Source organism: Motacilla alba, chromosome 3 (genome assembly GCF_015832195.1).
Source record: "Motacilla alba alba isolate MOTALB_02 chromosome 3, Motacilla_alba_V1.0_pri, whole genome shotgun sequence".
Taxonomy (NCBI): Eukaryota; Metazoa; Chordata; class Aves; order Passeriformes; family Motacillidae; genus Motacilla; species Motacilla alba.
In genome coordinates this window covers 55,464,072-55,485,868 of record NC_052018.1, presented here as the reverse complement: position 1 = coordinate 55,485,868, position 21,797 = coordinate 55,464,072, and the positions used below count along the sequence as shown (strand labels likewise).

General features: G+C 38.0%; 1 protein-coding gene across 2 annotated transcripts in view; it reads left to right on the top strand.

Moving 5' to 3' along the window:
* Positions 1 to 18,952, top strand: part of MOXD1 (monooxygenase DBH like 1) — a 50,029-nt gene extending 31,077 nt beyond the window's left edge. For both annotated transcript variants that reach the window (XM_038133812.1, XM_038133809.1), the window contains exons 5-12: positions 1,668 to 1,847; positions 4,095 to 4,197; positions 6,898 to 7,064; positions 8,481 to 8,672; positions 11,311 to 11,370; positions 13,109 to 13,251; positions 15,717 to 15,885; positions 18,463 to 18,952. In XM_038133812.1, the coding sequence (XP_037989740.1) occupies positions 1,668 to 1,847; positions 4,095 to 4,197; positions 6,898 to 7,064; positions 8,481 to 8,672; positions 11,311 to 11,370; positions 13,109 to 13,251; positions 15,717 to 15,885; positions 18,463 to 18,627 (1,179 nt within the window). In that variant the 3' untranslated portion in view covers positions 18,628 to 18,952. The remainder of the gene's footprint in view (positions 1 to 1,667; positions 1,848 to 4,094; positions 4,198 to 6,897; positions 7,065 to 8,480; positions 8,673 to 11,310; positions 11,371 to 13,108; positions 13,252 to 15,716; positions 15,886 to 18,462) is intronic.
* The last annotated feature ends 2,845 nt before the right edge of the window (positions 18,953 to 21,797 follow it).

Sequence of the window (21,797 nt, the reverse complement as noted above, 5' to 3'; positions counted from 1 at the left end):
ATATTGGGGAATCCATTCTTATTTCATGGAAAAACTAACTCATCTTCTTCAAAAATACCTTTTACTTCCACAGTGCAGTAATTCACAATGGTGGTAATGCTAACTGAAACAGGGATTACTGAGAACAGTACAGATGATCCCCTATGGAGTATTTCAGTCTTCCCTCCAGAATAAAACTTTGGTGCATCTGAATCAATTGGCATCCTTCCACTGATTTCTAAGTGCAGTGAAGTGGGTTGTGCTCTTCTTTGGTGGACATGCAGACACTCAGCAACATCTTAACCTCTCCAAGAGCCCAACTCCAATGTACTTTGCAGATTCATATCAGCAAGGGTGGCCTTGATGCACACAGGCTCTGGGTGCTGCCTCCTGCCCTTCCTCTTCTGTAACTGATGTAGCGGTTTGAACAAAATGCAGAGAGAGAAATTGTGTTGACAGTATTTTAATAATGTAATAAACTCCTCCTGCTTACCCTGTTCCTGTCCTCCAGCAGCACATGAATGTGCCTGCAAAATGAAATGGATGCAAATTTAGGATGCATATATATTCTTTCATATATACTTCTTTGAAGTAACCTTCTCTTTCTTAATAAATACTGAAATGCAATACTGCATGGCACCCTTCATCTTAAGAGTTGCACTGTCAAAGCTTTACTTTTCTTGTGAAAATATTAATCTTTATCTTATTGAACTTGAAGGTAGATATGATAGACTGGGATGAAATCTTTGAAAGGAAAAGCAAGGGGAAAACTCCTTTCATTTTAATACTGTCCTCTATATGCTGATATTTTGTGGAATATGATCATTCTGAAATGCAAAATAATTATTTTCAGAAGTATTCGTATTTGCCCCAGGGACATCATCTCTGACAGAGATGATTTAACATCACCCATCCAAACAGGGAGTGAACAGTTACATGGAAATTAAATAATTTTTGCCTATACAGAAATTCTGTGGTGTAATTATACTGAGGGCACCGGAGCGCCACTGAGAGCCCTCCAGCTCATCACTGCCATAAACAGGCTGGAGCACCCAACCTCTCAAGAATGACTTCATATTAATAAAGTCTTTACAACTGAGCAGATTAAAAAAAAAAAATTCTAATTTCTTGTAGATGTCAAAAAAATTTTAAAGTCCATTTTGAGCTGCTGAGGAATGTGGGGTATACCTCTAGGCTCATCCTAGATATACAGAATTTATGGGCAGCAGTAATTTGAAATAGTACAAATGAGGCAGAAACAGGGATGAAAACCTCTGAGTAGTTCAGACACCAAGCTGGTTCAGCAGAACAAGCTGGTTTATATCCCCCCTCCTGCTGGAATGTGGCTGAACAAGATTGGGCAGGGAGAAAGAAAAGTGACAGCGCAAGACTAGGATGGCAGAAGAGAGAACAAGTAAGATTGTAACAGAGGTTTTGTCCAGATGCTGAATGCTTTTCCTGACCCTCATAGATACACTTGGGCAAAATGAAAATTTTGGAAACTTCACTCCTTGAGTTTGCAGAGTGCTGGGGTTACATCTCAAACTAAGTACAATCTAACATCATGTCTCCTCTTTCAAAATGAAAGTGCCATAGAATTTTTAGTCCTGTATTAATACCTGCGTTGAAATAGTCACATTGAGATATGTTTTCTTTTTTTTTATTCCTCTTAATTTTGCTATTGACAGGTTAAGCCATTGATCCAGAAAGGCCATGAGAACCTGGTGCACCATATCCTCCTGTACCAGTGCAGCAGCAATTTGAATGACAGTGTTCTGGACTATGGGCATGAGTGTTACCACCCCAACATGCCAGACTCTTTTCTTACATGTGAGACGGTCATTTTTGCTTGGGCCATTGGAGGAGAGGTAGGATGAATGTCTGTCTAGCATGGTTCATCAGTGGGGCTTTTGAGGGTGTGTATCATCATGAAATTTCTTCCTAGTATATTAGTGATTACTTAACCTGTCTGTTTTTGAGGGTATGGGATCACAGTCCCTAAATGCCTCAGCAATAAGTCCTCAACCTCCTCTTGGCCTTCCAAGTATGTAGTGCAGTGGTCATCCTGAGTGACAACACAAAATAATGAAAATAGCAGAGAGGGAGTTGATGCCTTAGGGGAGAAGGATAGCTTTGGAAATCTCTTGCTGTATCAGCTTGTCTCATCTGACATGGAAATACAGTGCCTCCAGCACTGACCAGTATCTGCTACCTGTGGATAATGACAGAAAGAAAAGCAGTGTCTGTAGGTGGCTTCATAAAAGACACAGAGGCACAACTCTCCAAATGAAGTTTTACAGGAATTTGGTGCCTCACCAGGACCTGGTTTCACTGTTGCCCCATCCAGGCATATCATTCTGAAGTTTCCTTCCTGTCCAAAGAAGCATCATTTCAGTGAAGGAGAGATCCTGTGTCAGTGCAGGGCCAGCATTAGGTCCATTTTACATATCTATGGGGCATATCTACTGAAAATACAGGCTGTGATGCCATGCTCACCCCAGGCTGTTCGCAGCTTATTTCATGTTAATTTAGGCTGCATTAAAGTTAATGCTTTCAGCTGACATAACACAGCATGACTACCAAAAGAATCCCAGCTCTTTACACCCAAATGATGGTTTGGGCACAGAGAGGGACTGTGGTGATGATGCTTTCTGGAACCTTCGTTTGCCAGCCTGCAGTCCAAAACCATTTGCAAATCCTGCAGTGTGAAGAAGCAAGAGTTGTTACATGGACCCATCAAAAGATGTTGAATCCACTAGGAGCATTATCCCTGGTGCATGCTTTGTGCATTTTTGCCATCAGCTATGCTCTGACCTAGTATTTGTACTTTTAACTGTCTTAATCTAAGTGAAATTAAAAACTCATATAAATAAGTTATAATTTGACAAGCCCTATGGAAGTTTTTGCAAGAATGATCCTGCTGTTAAAGATCTGTAGAGAGGAATCTGACAGATCTGGGTTACATTCTAGTTTGCCCAAGTACCCATTTCAGTAAGTTTAGCTTACCCTTATGTAGAATAAAGGTGATAGTAATTTATATATATGCTACAATTAATTCATTAATGTCTATCAAGTATCAGAAAGCTGAAATCTCAAATGGCACATTTCAGAAAGTTAGAATGTCAAATTGCATATTAAAATGTTAGCTATATACTATAAAATGGCGCAAATTATTTCCAATTAAAGTGAATTTGGTAAATGAGCTCACTTAGCAGATACTGGTATTTTGGGCTGAATCAGGAGTGAGCTTTTGAAGTGAATCTCCCAGTTATCCCCATTTACAAAGCTTTGTTTATCATCATGAGTGGTTTGAGAATTTGCAGAGGCTTCTCTGGGATGAAGTTAAAATAAACATGCAGGGGTGAACCCAGCACCTTTTGCAATAAATGGGACATGACCAGAGCTTGTCCAGAGGAGCATCATTTGGGGGCAGTGGGTCCAGCACAAGCTGTTTCACCATGCAGAGCTACTTCTTTATCGGCTTCCTAGTGGAAACACAGCCATAAAGATCACCTTTATTCTTCAAATAATTTTACTTAGAATACAGTTGCTTGTGCACAAAAAGCAGGTTAATTACATGCAACCTCAGTATTCCCTGGAAATTCCTGCTTTTAGAAGCTGGGAACATTTAAAATGTTGATTCACTTCTTCATAAGGGTTTTATTGTCAGACTAAGTGCTTGATGATGCAATGTTTATAAGTTTAAAATGGAATTTTCCTTTTCTGCTCAAATAAATACAGAATAAATAATCATAAGATCACAGGATAATGCAGGTTGGAAAGGACCTCAGGAAGTCTCTAATCCAGCCTCCTACTCAAAGCAGGGTCAGAGGTGAAATTAGACTAGTTTGCCCAGAGCCTTGTCCACTGGGAAGCATTAGATCTACTATTTTATATTGACATAGTTATTAAGTTTATTGAGCACAGAGTAGGTATATTTTATTACAATGCCATGTTCAGAAAGCTGTAAAAGAAGTTATATTTGTAAATTTCATCATTAGTATGATGATATCATTGCAAGAAGGAGTCAATGTACATACAAAGAGAAATTAACTCTTAACTATGGCAAAAAATACCTTAATTCTGTATTGATTTGTGTGTGTATTGGTTTCCAGGGCTTCACCTACCCTCCTCATGTTGGCTTATCCATCGGCACAGCAGCCGACCCTCTGTTTGTCCTTATGGAGGTGCATTATGACAATCCATCAGAGACAGAAGGTTTGTAGCCTCACAGGCTTTAAAGCATGCCAGACTGGAAAATGTACTACACACAAGTGCTCATCCCTGCACTGCATGGCAAGCAGAGCAAATAAAAAGCTGAAGGTTATTTTTTTCCTGATCAATAGTTCCTGGTGCACAGTGTTTTTCCCACTGCCATTGATTTTTTTTTATTTTTGCTGTATTATTTTAGATCTACATCTACCTGAACAGGGATAGTTTATGCAGTAGAAGTATAGACTCAGGTGTCTAGGCCATTCACTGGGTAAAATCAGTTTATCTTAAAAGATAAGCTTTTAATTTACAATAGTGTTTTTAAATTGTTCTTCCTGAATTTAATTTATATTTAGAAGAAGTAAAAGGAAGAAACAAAAAATCTCAGGAAAATCAGGAGAACTTTGAAGATGCCTATGGGAAAGATACTATTTTGTTCTGAAACAGAAGATTACTAACCTACTATACCTGAGAATATTGTGGTGGTTGCTACATGTGAATTGAGTAAAATCCAATGCATCATAGTATACTGGCCTTTCTTTACACCCCCATGTGTTAAAATAAAATTTGCAATGTGGGCTATGGCACTCTGCCTTACTGTCATTTGACATCTTCATCTTTTAAATTAAGTTTGTTTTTTTTTTAATTTAGCGACAGATTCTGTGCTTTAAGCATGTGGGATACAATAAACTTCATTTGCATCCTTGATATTGTATGCATTTGATCAAATGTTGCATGAAAGTCCAGGAAGTCACATGATGAAAAACTGTGTCCCTTTGGTTTGTCTCTTTGATTTGGTTGTGTTCCTTAATCCATCATTTTAATTGACTGTGCTGTATGATAGTCTTGGTTTAGCTGAACTGGCACATACAAAAAACTGGGAAACTGGTAATGTTTTGTTTCCTTTTAAGCAGTAGGAACAATTGTGCCTTGCTGGGACAGTCCCAAAAGACCTGGGAAAATTCAGACAGCACAAGCAGAGCAGAGTGTTTGTAATCCAGGTCATGCTTCTCCTCCTCCCTGGCAAAATACACAGTGTAAGATTGTGCCAGGAGTGCAAGAGAGCAGACCTGGGTGCTCCATCTGCTTCAGGTGGGGACAAATGAGTTCTCCTGACACAACAGCAAACCTGCCACTGGGTCACCTTCATTTGTGTGTTTTGGCACCTGCATTTTCCCAGTTTGGGTCCTGTGGTGAAATGCTGCACTGTTTGCCTCACATTGTGACCTGGGGTAATGTTTTCCTAAGTGACTCAGATTGGTAGTGGCTTTTGGCTCCCAATTAGGAGGAGTTGAAACATTTTTTACTTTAACATGGATGGGTTTCACTGTTTCTGGTTTTGTAGTCCTTAGCATTCATTTCTCATTTGAAAGGTGGCCTCTTTAGAGATTGTTTATCAGAAACTCTGACATACCAGTGTTATGTCATACAGAAGAGTGTCTGACATTTAGACATTAACAACATCTAACAATTTCTGAACCAGAAATACCAAAAGAAAGAAGTCAGGTTTATGAGGTGGTACAAATTTCTCCAGGAAGGGAGTGAGTAGGGGTTCCCAAATGCTAAAGTTGGGATGTTGTGGGACACAATGTATCACCTTAAATGTGATTTGTATGTTGCAGAAGGTCTCATGGCTGATTACCATTCTTAATTGGCTATGCACAGTTCATATCCTTTGTTCCTTAATAATTATGTGCACTACTCCATCTTAGGTATTTTTGTGACTGTGTAACAGTCTCTACTCTGTCCCTCTGCCATTTGTTTATCTTAAAATAGACTGCTGATATCATATTGATGTAAAATTTGGCTTCAGGCACTGCTATGTCTGTTTTGTTTTTCTGAAGACTAATATAGGTCACCAGGAAGCATCTTACCTTCTCTGAGATATTTGATACTTTTTGCATGTTTTTATTTTCAAAATTGAAATTATTTCAGTTACTATTCAAAAATACAGAGATGAACAGATGAACTAACAGAATTTACTTCCTGTGCAAACTCATATTAATCATTTTTTGTGTCTATCTTTACAAATAAAAATGACTAAAAGAAGGCAAGTATTCTAAGCTTTTAGTTGATAAAGGCAACATAAATTATCAATAGCTGCACAAACAAAAATATGGCTAAACATATGTGGGTGAACAAAATAGATTTGTGTTATTTTGACTCTTCAAAACACAGCCTCCAAACAGCAGGCTTTGGTTCTTTAAACCAGTTTTTGAAATCAAGATTAGTCCTCGAGTCAGAGAAACATTAAAGTACTCTGTAATTCTCTTGTCTACTTCACTCAAGGTGGGGGTATTGTCTACAAGTCTGGGATTTAGTAAGGCAATTTTCATGTTTAATTGACACTCTCTTAATTGGAGAGATTGTAAAAGGGATGTATTTTTTCATCTCAGGTAGTCCGTAATGTAACAGGCAATCCAAAGCAAAGGGAAAATATAATTAATGGTAGAACTCAAGATGAAGAAATAGACAAACTTCTCAACTAGAAGACAACATGTATCCACATGAAATTGAAAATTTTAAAGAGGAAAAACCACTTCCTGCATATGGTTTCACTCATTTCCATAATATTGAGATTGATTACTTGATTTTCATGTAGAAAACTTACGACATAGCATGAAAAACATGAAGCAATATGGTTTGGTTCTTTTCTCTTTAAAAACCTGATTTTTAGCCATGGCTAAGTGTGTTCTTTTGTTGCAGGCTTGATAGATAACTCTGGTTTGAGGCTAATTTATACTCCAGTTTTGAGGAAATACGATGCTGGGGTTATTGAAGCTGGTCTTTGGGTTAGCCTCTTCCACAATATCCCACCGGGCATGCCTGAATTTGTGTCAGAGGGTCACTGCACACTGGAATGTCTGGAAGAGGTATGTCCCTTGCCTGAATCCACTGGTTTTCATTCATGGAAATAATTGGAAAAGTCACTTGAACTTCTTGGAAGACTGATAGTTACAGTTAAAAGATGTGAGCAAAGGCATCTGGTGGTACATATTGTCCTCCAAAATGTTGTCTTTTTGAACTGGGTACTTGGCATGCTCACTACTCAGGCTGCTTTATTTATTTGAGTAATAATGGATGGCACAGGGCTTGCAATGTTTTTATTTTGTGTTCAATATGTAAGCATACACTGCTTTTCATGCCAAAGCTATTAATAACTCAGAGTACCTAGCCTAGAAAAAAGTTTAGACCTAATTAGACCTAGTTTAGACTAATTTAGACCTAGGCATGTGCAAAAGACTTCTAATGATGAAACGAAAGCCTGAAAGGTATTCTTACACCAGCCACAGGAACTGAAGACCTGAAGGAGTTTTGCGTTTATTAAGTTCTTGGTTTCATTAAGATAACTTAAATATCTTTGCAGGCAATGGAAGCATTGTCTAAAATCTGTGGCAACTGTATAATGGGAGATTCTCATATACTTTGTCATCTATAGGGAAAGGTTGAATTAATAACATGGTTGACAATGAAGGCTAAATTAGATACAAAATTTAGATTTGTTCTTGGTGGTCTTAAATGTTGTGTATTGTCCTGGCATTTTCAGCCTTAAAACTCTTGAGTAATCCATTATCATGAGGCTTCTTACCGTAGGGCTGTTCTTGAAAAGTATTGTGATGACAGATTATTTCTACCTTGAGCTCTGAAGAAGAATTAAAGTTGAGCATACTCAACATAAAGTTTAGATCAGTAGATGTCAGCTACAATGGGAGTGATGTCAGATTTGTGTCAATTTGGAAAAGTTAATTTGCAAATGTTTTTGACCTGGAAAAAAACTTTTAGATGTAAACTTACAGTATTTCCCTACTGGTTCACTTGAAGATGGAAAGTAAAGGATGTTACAACTACAGCCTCTCAATTTAAAGTGTATCTCTTGGCATCATTCATAACTGCACAGAAATTCATTTTCACAATAAACATCCACATTCATTAGTGTCAGCCATTTGTACCAAAATAATGTGCAGGTTTTAGTACGATTCCCTTGAAAGTCTTAAAATTATTGAGAATTATTTGCAGTCCAGTTGATTTTCATTTTAAAAAATGTGTGCGTTAGGAGTAAAAACATGTTTTTGTTATAAAAAAATAATCATAGAAAAAACCCTAGCCTTTTTTATACATAAACCCTGAATTTCATTTAAAGTTCTGGTTTTGCTCCAGATTGCATTTTTCAGTAAACTGAGTGAATTCAAAATGCATTAATGAATGTATTTTCACTCTGTTTGTAGATGGCATTACATTGCATTACTTTGCATTTGGGAATGCTGATGGTGTTGGTTTCTCTTGGCCAGGCTCTGGGCGCTGAGAGACCTGCTGGGATTCAAGTGTTTGCAGTACTTCTCCATGCTCACCTTGCTGGCAGAGCTATCAGGATGCGCCACTTCCACAATGGCGAGGAGCAGAAGCTGCTTGCTTATGACGACGAGTTTGACTTCAACTTCCAGGAGTTTCAGTACCTGAATGAAGAAAGAACCATCTTGCCAGTACGACACTCTTAGTTCTTTTCCTGAAAGCGCCTAAGAGATCATGTGCCTAACATTTTCTCACCTTTAGGATTAAATTTGCCACAGAATTTCTTAGCCTAGCATCATAGAATTCTTGGATGTTCTGTTAATTTTTCCACTTATCGCAGAGTCACTCGTGCATTAAAGTTTCAGTGTTTCAGAAGTGTCCACATGAGTCACCACAGAACTGGCTTGGTTCAGCAAATCAAGCTATTCTTTGGGTATGTTTGATATCCATAATAACTTGAACTTTACTATCACAAATGTTTGAACAAAGCAGATTAGAAAATCCCTTGTGTGCCTGGCTGTACCATCTACCTGCATCCAGAAAGATGAATAATGGAAATGCCTCTGTATAGTTTTACAGAGCTGTGGGACCAAGTAGCATATCTTTGGTATTTGTACACAGCAAGTATTCAGCCTTACAAACATGTCTAAAAATTAGTCACGTCTTCTGTTTGTTTCACACTTTTTCCTGTTGGGAATAAAACTCCATGCTCATGTTCTACCTGATGTTTTTCAGTAAACAAAACCCTTTGAAAGAAAAAACATACAACTCTATTTACTGTATTCCTGAAAATAATGGAACAGAACTTGTAGAAATATTCCAAGCAATAGCTATGCATAGGTATTGCAAGAAAAGCATCTGTATTTTTAGTGTGTCACTCATTTAAAAATTATTCACTCTTCTTTTGTTCCACCCAGTATCTATTTTTAAGTTTTGTCATGATGACAGAAATTTTAGTGCTGCAAAGTCTGGGCGCTCCAGATCTGGCCAGGAGAGCAGCTTGTCCTGGTGCATGTGAACGTGCATGTTTTTAAATTGCTAGTTGCAAAATGTCAAAAATTGAATTTGTTTACAACTGGAATCACTAAGGGAGACGGATGTGAAATGAACATTGAAATGACTGAACTTCAAGTATGGTCAGGAGCACCATGGTTTAAACTTCAGGAGCTTCTCTTCAAGCCCCTTTCTCTCTTATGTCTCTTCTCCCACACTGTGAGACTTTGATATTTGTACTTTAAAGACAAGAAGCTAAAATACTAACTTTATAGTTTAATTTCTACAGCAAAATCTGGATGTTCAAGTGCAGAATTTACTCTTTGAAGTCAAATTGCTTGTAGTCTAGGGGCTTCAAAGACAAAGTTACCTCCTTCAGGAAAGAAAGTTGAAGGGTTTAGGAAGAGGGCTGGCAGAAGATGACAGGTTTGCGGAGAAAACCTGTAATATTTTTAGGAAAATTCATGCAATTATAACAGAAAGCCTCTTAAAATTCAGTAACATAAGGGAATAGACAACAGAAAAACTATAAAGAGTATTTGATAGTAACAACAACTTGACAAAAAAAGCCAGCTGAAGTAGAAGATGGAATTTTTTCTCTGAAGAGAACCTTTTTTTATGCCTTTCATTTTCATCTTATGCAAAACTACCAGGGCAGCTTTACATACATCATCTGGTGTAATTCAGAGAACAGTTTAATCAATTAACTAATAGTATGATTTTTCATGTAAGTTCTTGTTATTCTCTCTTTCTATAAGCTCTCCCAAGAGTGTAACCTCCTTTCAGCTTGTGGAGTCCATGTTGTTTTTTTTTTCTTCACATAGTAGCACTCTTCTCCATTTGGAAGCAGCAGGTCTAGCCTCACAGAAGGAACAATTTAGTGAATGTTATCCAGTCTGTAAGATACGAGAGCCAGAGACCTCACTGACAGGAACAGAGTATTCCCACTGGAAACAGTGACACTGTGCCAGCTCACACTGCTTCAGAAACCTCTGCCTCCATTTGGCTGACATGAGGCTGATGCACCTTCTTCCAGCTGTCTGGAGCACAAATTGTGCTAGCCTTGATATGGAGAAACAGCCTGTAGGAAAGGAGAAATTCTCAGCCTTTGATGGGTGATCTGGTTTTTTTTTAGGGAAGTATAATGGTTGATAAGGGAAGATGATGATACAAAAAAAAAAAAAATCCACTCAATTACCATGGTGATTTTCAGATTTGTACTTGACTAGGTACAGGGAGTGAAACTATTACCAAATTGTAGATCGGTTTGTCAAGACACCAAAAAGTTAATTGTATGTGCTTAAGAAGGTAAATATTCAGCCTTTCCCATATGTATCTGTCAATGTAGTGAAGTCTTTGCCTGCCACTCCTCTACTCCCAGGCTTGGCAGAGGTATAGTTGTTTTTGTGATGTGGAAAGCCTTCTTTTCCTCATTTGCCAAATATTTCTATTGAAGTTGGCAGTGTAAATTAGCCTGGGTAAAGTAGCACTGGATGAGTTTTGGAGCAAGAATCATTTGTTTACATTGTCTACTATATAATTTCCCAGAAAATTGGATGATAACTGGGTACCTTTGTTGCTATTTTAAAAGAAATACAGAAAACACTCTTAATAAGACTCTGTTTAAATCCACAGGGATCCCTGAGGATCGGGGATAATCTGAATGCTAAGTGCCAAGGCCTTAACATATGGCAATTACCTAATCCTTCACTCTTTCAAAAAGTCATATCCACTGCTCTGATATTTATTACTTAAATGCTTGCTGTCATCTGTGGTTACCTGAAACTGGTGTTGATAAAGTTCAGAACTGTGAATTTCCTAAATTTTGTATTTCAGGGGGATAATTTAGTCACAGAATGCCACTACAGTACTGTGGACCGAATTCGCATGACGTGGGTAAGCAATATTTTGGTGGATCAAAATAAGTACACAGATAATATTGGGGACTAAAACCTTTTTCACAGAACACTGTTTTAAAAAAGTGAATTCACTTGCTAATGCCTGTGTGCACATAATTACTTATTGTTTTTCCTTTCATAGATTCTTAGGTTTTAAAGCCATCTGAGCTATTGTGATCTTAGTCTGATCTTTTACTTAAGGCATTCATATGACTAGTTTGTAAAAATAAGAACGTCAGCTCATAAAAAAACCTTGGAAGTCAAACTTTTCTGGTATAAAGAGTGCTTTCTTCACAACATGTATTAACATGCAAATTTTGCATACTCTAAGGAATTATTTTTATGAACTTGTTACGCATTTTTCCCTGGAGTTGTAATTGCCAGTTCTTTTGTATTGATTTTTAGATAAGCTGTGATCAGGAGGTTTTTTAACCATTTAGTTTTGTGCCTAACACAGAATCCAGGCAGAATGAAGGTCCTTTGGGTTGAGAAGAGGTGTTCAGAAACCACTCCTCCCTACTGAGGGCGTCCAGCTCTGGTTTGGCACAGTGTCCCAGAGGCAGCTTGATAGGTTAACAGAGGCACTGGCCACTGCAATGCAGTCACTGGGTTTTGGAGGTGAAGTAAATTTGGGTACTTGGACATGGGCTGGACTGTGCCAGTTGTCTAGGAACACACAGAGTGATGCCAAACCCACCATGTCTGTGGGAGGGATAGAGCTGCCTGTGCCAGGGTCTGATGCTGCTTCCTGGGGAGCTGCTGGATCCAGACCTCTGGGAAGTGAGACCTGAAGGCTGTCTGTTTTGCAGGGAAGAACTGTTCCTGGCATCCAGAGAGCAAAGGGATACTTCTCCCTGAATAATGGATTGCATGTAGGCATATGCAGTAGTTATTTAATGAAAAGAAAAAGAGCAAGAATTAAGGCTTTTGAGGTTTTTGTCCTGTTTTCCTGTGTGGTGACCACACTAACTCTTGGCTTATGTGTTTTGTTTTCTCCTTTCCTATTCCAGTGGTTCCATGAGACTTGTGGAACTGTTCCCACTCAGGATTTAGGAACATGCAATTTATAATCTTGTCCATGTTTACCAAGATTAATTTTAAGTTAGTTGTTTGCCCCATGGTTCTCAATGGAAGACTGTTTAGGAGTCTGTTTCTTCTGTTAGCTAGAAATATTATTCTAATAATTGATTTTATAATGCATATTTATTTTTTCTTGAGTCAACATTATCTGTTATAGAAATAATTCTTTTCCTTCTTGTTTTTTACTGGCATATGTACTTACAACCTAAGTTCATAGAGATTCATATATCCATCCCAGCCTCCATTTTACTAGGCAAAGCTCACTTAATTTCTTATTAAACAGATTAATTGTTCTACAAGATTTTTTTTTCTTTATCTGTTCCAATTTTCTGAAATGTGGTAAATATAAGTACCTCGGGGGCAACTGAAAGCAAACCTGAACTTCTCAGATAGTACACTTCAATATAATATGAGCCTTACTTTACTCACAGGTGTTCTTTCTGATGTCTTTTAACTCAGAAGCTATTGCTTGAGCTTCCAGAGTATTTTGTAATTAATTATGTAATAACCTCTTGTTGCTTGATAACCTCATGTACGAGATAAACTTGTCAAATTTGGCCTCCTGATACACCTTTCATTAGCATATAAATGCTAATCAGTGGTTTAATCTGTGGGATTCCAGTGCTACCCTGATTAAAGAAAAATCCCATTTTCAGGGTGGTCTGAGCACCAGGAATGAAATGTGCCTGTCATACCTGCTCTATTACCCGAGAATCAACCTCACCCGCTGTGCGAGTATTCCAGATATCATGGAACAGCTCCAGTTCATTGGCGTTAAGGAAATCTATCGACCAGTCAGGTATGTAAAATCTTTATGAATATGTGCAGCACCTCTCTTTCTGTCTGTGGGATTCTTGGATCATTTTTATACAACTTTTCTTTCTTTCTGGTAGAAAGAAAAGAGACATAGTCACTTGGGCCACTTCTTTTGGTCAATATGCTGTGCTGCCATTTCTCCTGCCAAATTATTTTGCTTCTTTTTTTCTTCTGATAGAAAAGCAGTTTTGTCTTTTAAGGAAATATACTGTTCACATTGTTTTGGTTTTTTTTTTTCACTACACACATCTGTAAAGAGGCTATATATCAATATTTTAAATCTATCAATTTATTAAAACATGCCAATGTTTCATATATTGAGAAGTAATTTTGAAAAAGAGTTTGTGATCATGTTATTGAATTTCCCCAGGTAATTTTGTTGACAGGAATTCTGAGGACAAAAATGTGTTCCTTATAGTGCTTAAAGTTAAAGCAACTCAACAGGAGATTGTAAACAGTGAGAACAGTCAAAAGTGGAATGTTCCCAAATGAATGAAATGCAGAAAAATAATCAAACAATAAAAAGTTGAACGAACATTTTGTGGTGAATTTAAAAGAAAGATTTTAAAATCAAATGGATAGTCTAATAGTGTGTCATCACAAATTTTAAAAGTTGTCTTTGCTTATACCATTTATCTTAACAACCCATATAAAGCTATTATTGCAAAATAATTTGACATAGAGGCTTAGTGGTCTTAGTTCTGACATTTATATTCAAGAAGAGTTTGAAGGAAGTCACAGTGCAATCAATGTCTACATAATTTTCCACACTATTTCCATTTACAACCTCTTTTAATACAGGGAGAACAGAGCTTCTAAATTAGTCCTATCTAAAAGAGTCTTTCTGAGCTTAGAAAGAAAATAGTCTAACAAATGTATGCTCTCTTGAGTGTTCATTCATGATAACTGTACTTAAGGAAAAAAATGCACATTTGGCCTGGGGAAATAAAGATGTTCTGAATAGAGTAAGTATGCAGACTGTCTGCCACAAATGGAATAGTAATTAGAAGAGGAGATTATTAATGCCTCTAGTATTTATGACCTAATCCACAATTCTTGTTTCATTAAACTCTGTCAGCCTAAGGATATGTGACCTGATCCTCATCTCTCTTGTGTCAGTCTAACACTAGAATTGCTTCACTGACTCTTCCAAAGTCTTTCTTGACTTACAAATGCAAACTGGGAGTAAGATCAAGGCATTGTGGCTCACTTTAAAACATTTTTCCTCTGTCTGGTGGCACAGACAATAGTTTAAATCATGAGGAACAGAGATAAAAGCAATTGGGCCATAATAGTGGCCTGAGTACCAAAATACTTGGTTAAAATCACAGTCTCTATGCCTAGATGTTGAGTGGAGCAGAACTCTGGCATAGGCAATTTCCCCAAAGCAAGTGGGAGACAGCCTACTAAAAGATAACACAGATCTGTTTAATGTGTTCTGAAAAAATAAGTCATGCTCCAATCACAGTATTAATTAGGTTACTTGATAAAGGTTAGATACTTCTGTTCTTCCTCTAGCTGTATTGATTTTGTGTTTGTAAAAGTTTGATTCCTCCACCATGTTTTTTCCATTCATCTCAATAAAGTCAAACAAGGAGATAGCAGAACCTATTGAAAAGTGTGTGGGTTTGGTTTTTTGTTTTGTTTATTTGGGTTTTTTTAAATTTTCTTATGTTACTTATTTAAATTTTCTTATGTTACTTATTTTCTTATGTTACTTATTTTCTTATGTTCTTATTTTCTTATGTTACTTTTTTAGTTTTCTTTACTAAATGAAATCTCATTCCTTCCCTTCCCACGTGGCTGGTGGCAAATGAGGTTGTCCCCATTTGTTCATGGGAAGGATTCCCACACTTGGTCACATAGATCTTTCCGAGCAGTGCAGCAGGTCTCTAAACCACCTCTGGCCAAAAGTGCCCTTGCAGCCAGCTTGGAGGAATATGCCAAAGGGAATATCCACAACACTGGTTATTATCTGCTGCCCACCAGTGCATAACAGAGCAACTCCTGTGCTAGGCTCAGTTCAAACCTGCTGGAAGCAGTTTTCTAATGGCAAAGATTCCTTGGCAACCTGGCCTGCCAAACCTAGGAGAGGGTGTGGCTTTCTTTTGTTTTTGTTTTCTTCAGAAGTTACAGCAGAAGATCTGCTTTGTATTGCTTGTGCATTGAGTTTGTGGGTCAGAAAAGAGCAATGTAACTCTTGAAGTCCTTCATTTCTAAAAGCATCTGGCAGCAAGTGCTAAACTGCTGACAGCCTTTCATAAGTCTGTCTAAATCAATGAAACTGCATCAGTTTTCAGTAGGAGAGAACTTAGTGAGCTGGGCATAGTATACATAGTTGTAGTGCATTTGTTTTTCTGAATAGGTTCCCCAAAAGTTTTCCTCATTCATTTCAGTTTGATAGTTTTTATCTATTTTTTTTTTAATTAATTGTTTGTTTTTCTTTAGGACTTGGCCTTTCATTATCAAGAGCCCTAAGCAATATAAAAACCTGTCTTTTATGGATGCAATGAACAAATTCAAGTGGTCCAGATCAGAGGGTCTCTCCTATAATCAACTTGTGCTTAAACTACCTGTGAATGTGAGATGCTCAAAAACAGACAATGCAGAATGGTCGGTAAGTCTGTGTGCTGAAAAGGAGGCAACGATGCCATGAAACTAATTTGATTTACTGTGTTTCAATGCATGTGAATAACCATCTGATAACACATCTTCAGGATGTTTACACAGCTATATTTCATTTACATACAATAACAAATGATGAGAATGTTTTACCAGTGCTTTCATCTAACTTGAGTTCTAGAAGCGTTTAAAAATAATAGAAATGTTGAAACTTTGATCAACTCTTGGGCTCAGTAATAGGAAGATGGAGTCTTTCAGTGAGGCTGGGGCTGATCAGAGAGCAGCCGTGTATGTCCAGGTGAAGTGACCATGCCAGGAAGCTGTTCTACCTTGGCTGCCTCCATGCTCAGAGACTTATGTTAGGGTCGTGCAATGGGTGATTTGAAATCCCTAAATCAGGTTTCCTCTCTGAGACACCTTCTAGGGGAAGCTTATTGGCTGCATAAGGAAGCCTCAAGAATCTGCCTTCTTAATTTGGGCATCTGGACAACCAAAAGTTGTATGAATACTCTTGCAATAAGTCTTGCTTTTTTAGTGATCCTAGAATTGTCAATAGTATTGGGCCACAAAAAAAAAACCTGGATAGTCTGTTCCCTTTGTGTCCTTTTACCAGGACACTTCTGAGAAAAGTTATCATCTTTAATGTTGATGTGTGTCTAAAAAGAATGGCTAGTGCATGTCATATCATCCCTAAAAGGGATGCTTTAAAATATGTATTCCTCTTTGAACTCCTTTACAGACTCCAGATTGGAGGCTTTTACTTTTTTGAGATTTTCTGTTCAGAATGAGAGGCAGTCTCATTGTACTGGCTTATTTCCTATTGTGATTTCAGTCCAGGGTGGCAGAGCTGCTGTGAAATTCTGCTGATGAAGTAATTCCTAGGATAGGACTTCTGCCTCATTCTTCTCACTCTAGAAGATAGCCCATGCTTCCTCATAGTGTGTCACACAGTCCTTTCAGATGGTGAAGAAATTGCCCCTCCTACAGCAGCGTTCTTGGGTTTTTCCAGCATAGGTCAGATGGTTTTGGCCATTGCATGTCAAAGGAATACTGTGTGCTATAAATTCTGTTGTGCAGAATGCAGGTTCTGGTTTTTTTCTAGTATTATTTGTCCCATTGTAGACCTTCTGTGAAAAGTAGTTGTAGACAGACAGTACATGTGATTGTTCACCAGTTTTGGTTAAACTTCTTGGCCTTTTGCTGGCTGGTAGCAATTGCACAGCCACCTTTTCACTGATTATTTGTCAGAGGACAAGTTAAGATGATGAAAAGCACAGAAATTTTATGAAGAGGGGATAGGCTGAGATTTTTTTAATGGTATACTTTCTGGAAAATGCTGTTGCTCTTTATCTTACAGGATGAAGGAACAACACAACTCAAAGAATGAGCTCACTGGAACTGGGAGTTCTTAGCTCTTCCTTAATCATAGTTTCCTTTTTCAAATGACATGGGCATATTCTTCAAAGCTAAGATTAGGACTCTTTCCTTTCCCTTCCCTTATTAGTGATATTACACTTAAATGACCATCCTCATCAAAATCAGGGACAGATTTAACCTGAATGGCCAAACAATCCCTGAGTTGTTACAAGACTGAAAAAATTAAAGCAGAGGAACTGAGCTGAAAATACCTTCATCTTTCTATAGAACTGGTCCCTATTTCAGTTTCAGTTTTGTGTTGTGTTTGCTAAGATCAAGTCAATATTCAGTTGGGGTTTCTTTCTACATTACAGAATAATCACACCATAGATGAAATCCCCAAAGCAAGCATATGCTGTACAGGTGGGCATTCAAACTTTCAAAAATGTGCCCCGGAGCTTACTTTCTGCAGAGCTTATTTTCTTTACATGTAGAGAGTAAATTTAGGAAAAGCAAGCTGAGCAGTGTACACAAATGTCTCCAATTTCATGTCAAAACTATAGCAAACACATAGTTACATCAAATCCCATAAAATGTCACTGAGTTCCATGGGAAGAGTGAAAAATGCTCAGTATACAGCAATATGACACTGCTGTATGTGACCTTGCTTGAGCAGGGACATGGGACCCAATGACCTTCAGAGATCCCTTCCAACCACAACCATTCTGTGGTTCCATGGAACAAAAACTGTGTACACAGTTTTAGCTGTTTTGTACGTGCAAGTGTGAGCCTTGCGCTCAGAAATGAACACATTCAAATATCATCCTACATCCCCACAGCAGAGTGACACTGCCAGCTTTTGTTTTTATTTGACAGAAACAGGGAAACAACAACCAAACCTGCCAGACAACCCCAAAAAGCAAAATAAGGTTATTCAAATCAACCAACCAAAGTCTAACCTTTCTTTACTGGAGAGGATGCCAGTGTGTACTGCTGCTCTCGAGCTGAGAATGTTGGATATGCACACTGGCTGATCATTTGGCATGCAATATATTCATATTTTTACTGAGCTTGATGTTTCTACAGTGAGAGTCACAGCCCAAGTACAAAACTATCAATAGACAATCAGGCAAGCTGCCAATTATCTTGAGAGCAAAAAGAATTTTCTAATCTTATGTGACGAAACTCTCATAATTTTTTGCTATTTTAATTTCAGATCCAAGGCATGACAGCTTTACCTCCTGAAATAGAGCGACCATACAAGACAGAGCCAGTAATATGCAGTTCATCTTCCTGTTTAAGTTGCAGTTTATTCCTTACCCTGTTGTGTATTGTATATATCACAGCCAGTACCATGGGAAACACTGAGCCCTTTGTATAATAATTTTTATTCATCTGTGTTCTGTATGCCATGCGAGTTCTGATGTGTTTGCACTGTTGCTATTGTAGATTTATTTTTTTACTTATTAATGAACTAAATTTGCTGGATCAAAATAAAACGTGTACATCCTCTGGAAACTGTGGGGTTTTTGGTTTTCAGTGTAAAATATGTATGAAATACAGTAGGTACACTGACACATTGGATATTGAAATCTTCCCTGTACCATTTTCTTATACTTTGTCCTGCCTCTTTCACGTGGTGCTTTCAAAGTCATCTATGTATATTGGTAAAATTAATAAACTAAAAGCAACTTAGTTAACCACAATCAGCCTGGCCTGTGTTGTATTATTTTGCCTTGGTTGTTGCTATGTGCAGGTAATGAAATTGCTGCTGTATGGACAGGCCTTGCAAACATAAATTTGGGCATGTCTGGCTGACATGTGCCATAAAGCTATGGGAAGGATTCCTTCAGTCCGGGTATTTCTGGGAGCAAGACACTGCAAAACCACCTCAGCTCCTGAGACATGGGAGCTATGGGTGCGAAAGGGATGAAAAACACAGGCTGAACCCCAAATCTCCTCATAGTGAATCCTGTCCAAATTCTTTGGTTTGGTTGGCTTTTTTTTTTTCCCATCCCAGGTAGTTCAGGGTGTTCCTTGCGTCCTAAGATATTTGCACAGTGAATAAATCTTTGGTGAGAAGCAGGCACTCCTTTCCTGGATTTGACCTGGACTGCAGAGCAATAAAGATTTATCTCACATTTAGGCTCTGCCATGCACAGGGAACTGAGCCTGCCAGGAGCTATTTGTTAGCACATGCTGAGCATTGCAATAGGCCAAAGTGCTGATTAAGAGGTTGTTTTTCTGTCTCATATGTACAAAGTTTTATTTATATTCAGAAATTGGCAACTTTTCAACTCAGAAGGTATTGGGTAGGGAAGATTCCTGAAAGAGACAAAATTTATTGCTCCCCAGTAAAATTACATCACACAGTAGAAAAGGGCTGAACATTTTAAAAAAGCCATTAATTTTTGTAGCCACACTGCAGTTACAGTTAGCTATAATTTTTTTCAGTATTGTATAAACATTTTTGGAGTGTATCTGTAAAAATAAGTTAGTCTGGATGCTGAGAGTGTTTCCCTGATTGCTCCAACACCTGCTCTACAACTAACTTCTGTAGGCTTAGTTACACACAGGTTTTGTTATGTACATTTTATGACATTAGGCGCTTCTGTGCAGTGTGGTGAGTCCAGAGCAGATCAAGAACCTGAGCTGAGATAAAATGGTTTTCTGCTTTTTCCATTTTTGTTCATTAACTGCTAACAACAGATATCAGCTCCCCTGTGCAGCTCCTCTGCTTAAGCAGGGCGGGATGTTTTGTGCAAAAAAATATCACATAAGAAGGAAGATGAGGAGAGGATCTAGCAGCTGTCTTCTCTGAATTTGAGAAGTAAAAAGGAAAGCATCACAGACTGGTAGGGCTCCTCTGCATGCAGCCAAAATTACAATGCATGTGATAGTTGACAGGAGAGAGGCACTGAAGCAGCTAGATGTCTCAAGTAGAGATGAAAGATTTAATCAAGGATAGATTAGTTTTCTAGGAGTAATAACAATCTCATTAGAGAACTTATGCATAGAGGGAGTTTAAAACGAGCCATGAAGGTAAAAGTTCATAGAGCCAGCTTTATCCTGATGCTGTATCCGTACTTGGCTAGAAAAAACTCCTACATGGAGTAGGAGTTAAAATTCTTTATCATTGTTGGGCAGTTCTTTGCTCTAAATATACCTGGACTGTGATACAGTCTGTCATTCTTCCCTGTGGTCCTGTATGAGGTAAGGAAATAGTGTATGCCAAAGAGCATATGTTTTTTGGGGGATTAAGCTCCAGAAGTTTCAATAAAGAAATGTAATTATGTAGGTGTCTTCTTCCTGCCAGAAGAACGATGTTATTCTGTGTTGTAGTCCCAAATAGAACTGGTTGAAAAGAGTAGTCATGGTGAATTATAGGCAGAAAAGTCTTCTGAGTGATTATTTTTACAGATCTGTTCTGAATGTAAAAAAAGTGAGGGCCATCCTCCACCTAAGATATCATAAAGTCCAGGATGCATCCTATTCTAACAAGAGTCGGCAGAGACCTTGGCCTTTCTTATGCTCAAACCCATCCCTAATTTGGGCATGTTTTAACAGCTTTTCTTCAGGGAGCAAGGGGAAAAATAACAGGCAATGAAATGAGAAAAGAGCTTTTGTGTTGGATAGGGGAGCCCTTTCACATGCAGTGTTGTGTCTCATCTGCTACTACTGGCATCCATCCTAGGTTGACTTGATTTGCAAAAAAATATAAATCAGATCTAGGGTTAATTTCCATTCTGTCTGTTTGCTGATTTGATGCAGTTTCTTATCAACAGGGATTTCCTTTCCGTGGACACCCACCCCAAGAACACGTGAACAGATGGGTGTTTGTTTCTGCTATCCAGTATGGCACGAGATGATGTAAAGCAAAGCCAGCTCAGAAAGGATGTCTGTGAGAGATAGCTGCCAGCATATCAGGCAGACCTGTCATATACACTAAACACTCATTTTTGTTTAACCCACAAGTGTTTTATGATTTCTGGAGGAATGGAAAGGAAAATTTTGCTTCACAGGTAAATAAAAAGAGAAACCGGTGATAGAGTTCTGGGATATTTCCAAATAAAAGAATCCAAGACAGATGTGAGCACATTATTACAGAAACTTAAAACCAGAAAACAAATAAAAAGCAGTCTGAAATTGTTGAAAATTCAAACAAGGATAAAAGTGAGAAATGCCATGAGCTAACTCAATGTCACTGAAGAAAAACGTAGCAAGCACACACCTAGTCACACTGCACAGGAAAAAGCTCTCAGACACAGGTCTCTGTGGTTCTCTCTCATCATTGAGCTCTAGTAAAGCATATGTTCCTTGTGTTTCTACCCAAAGCATTCATAATAGTTATAGTTAAAAGCATATACATTAAATACTATTAGCAAGCAAACCATGGTGGACGAGAAGATGTGTACGCACTGGAAAATCTATGATTTGTAGATGATGAGCCCAAAAATGACTACGCATAGTACATTATTTTAACAATTATGTCATTCATGCTTTTTTTTTGTGTGAAAAAATGTGCTAAAAGTTTCTGGTGAGAAGCCAGAT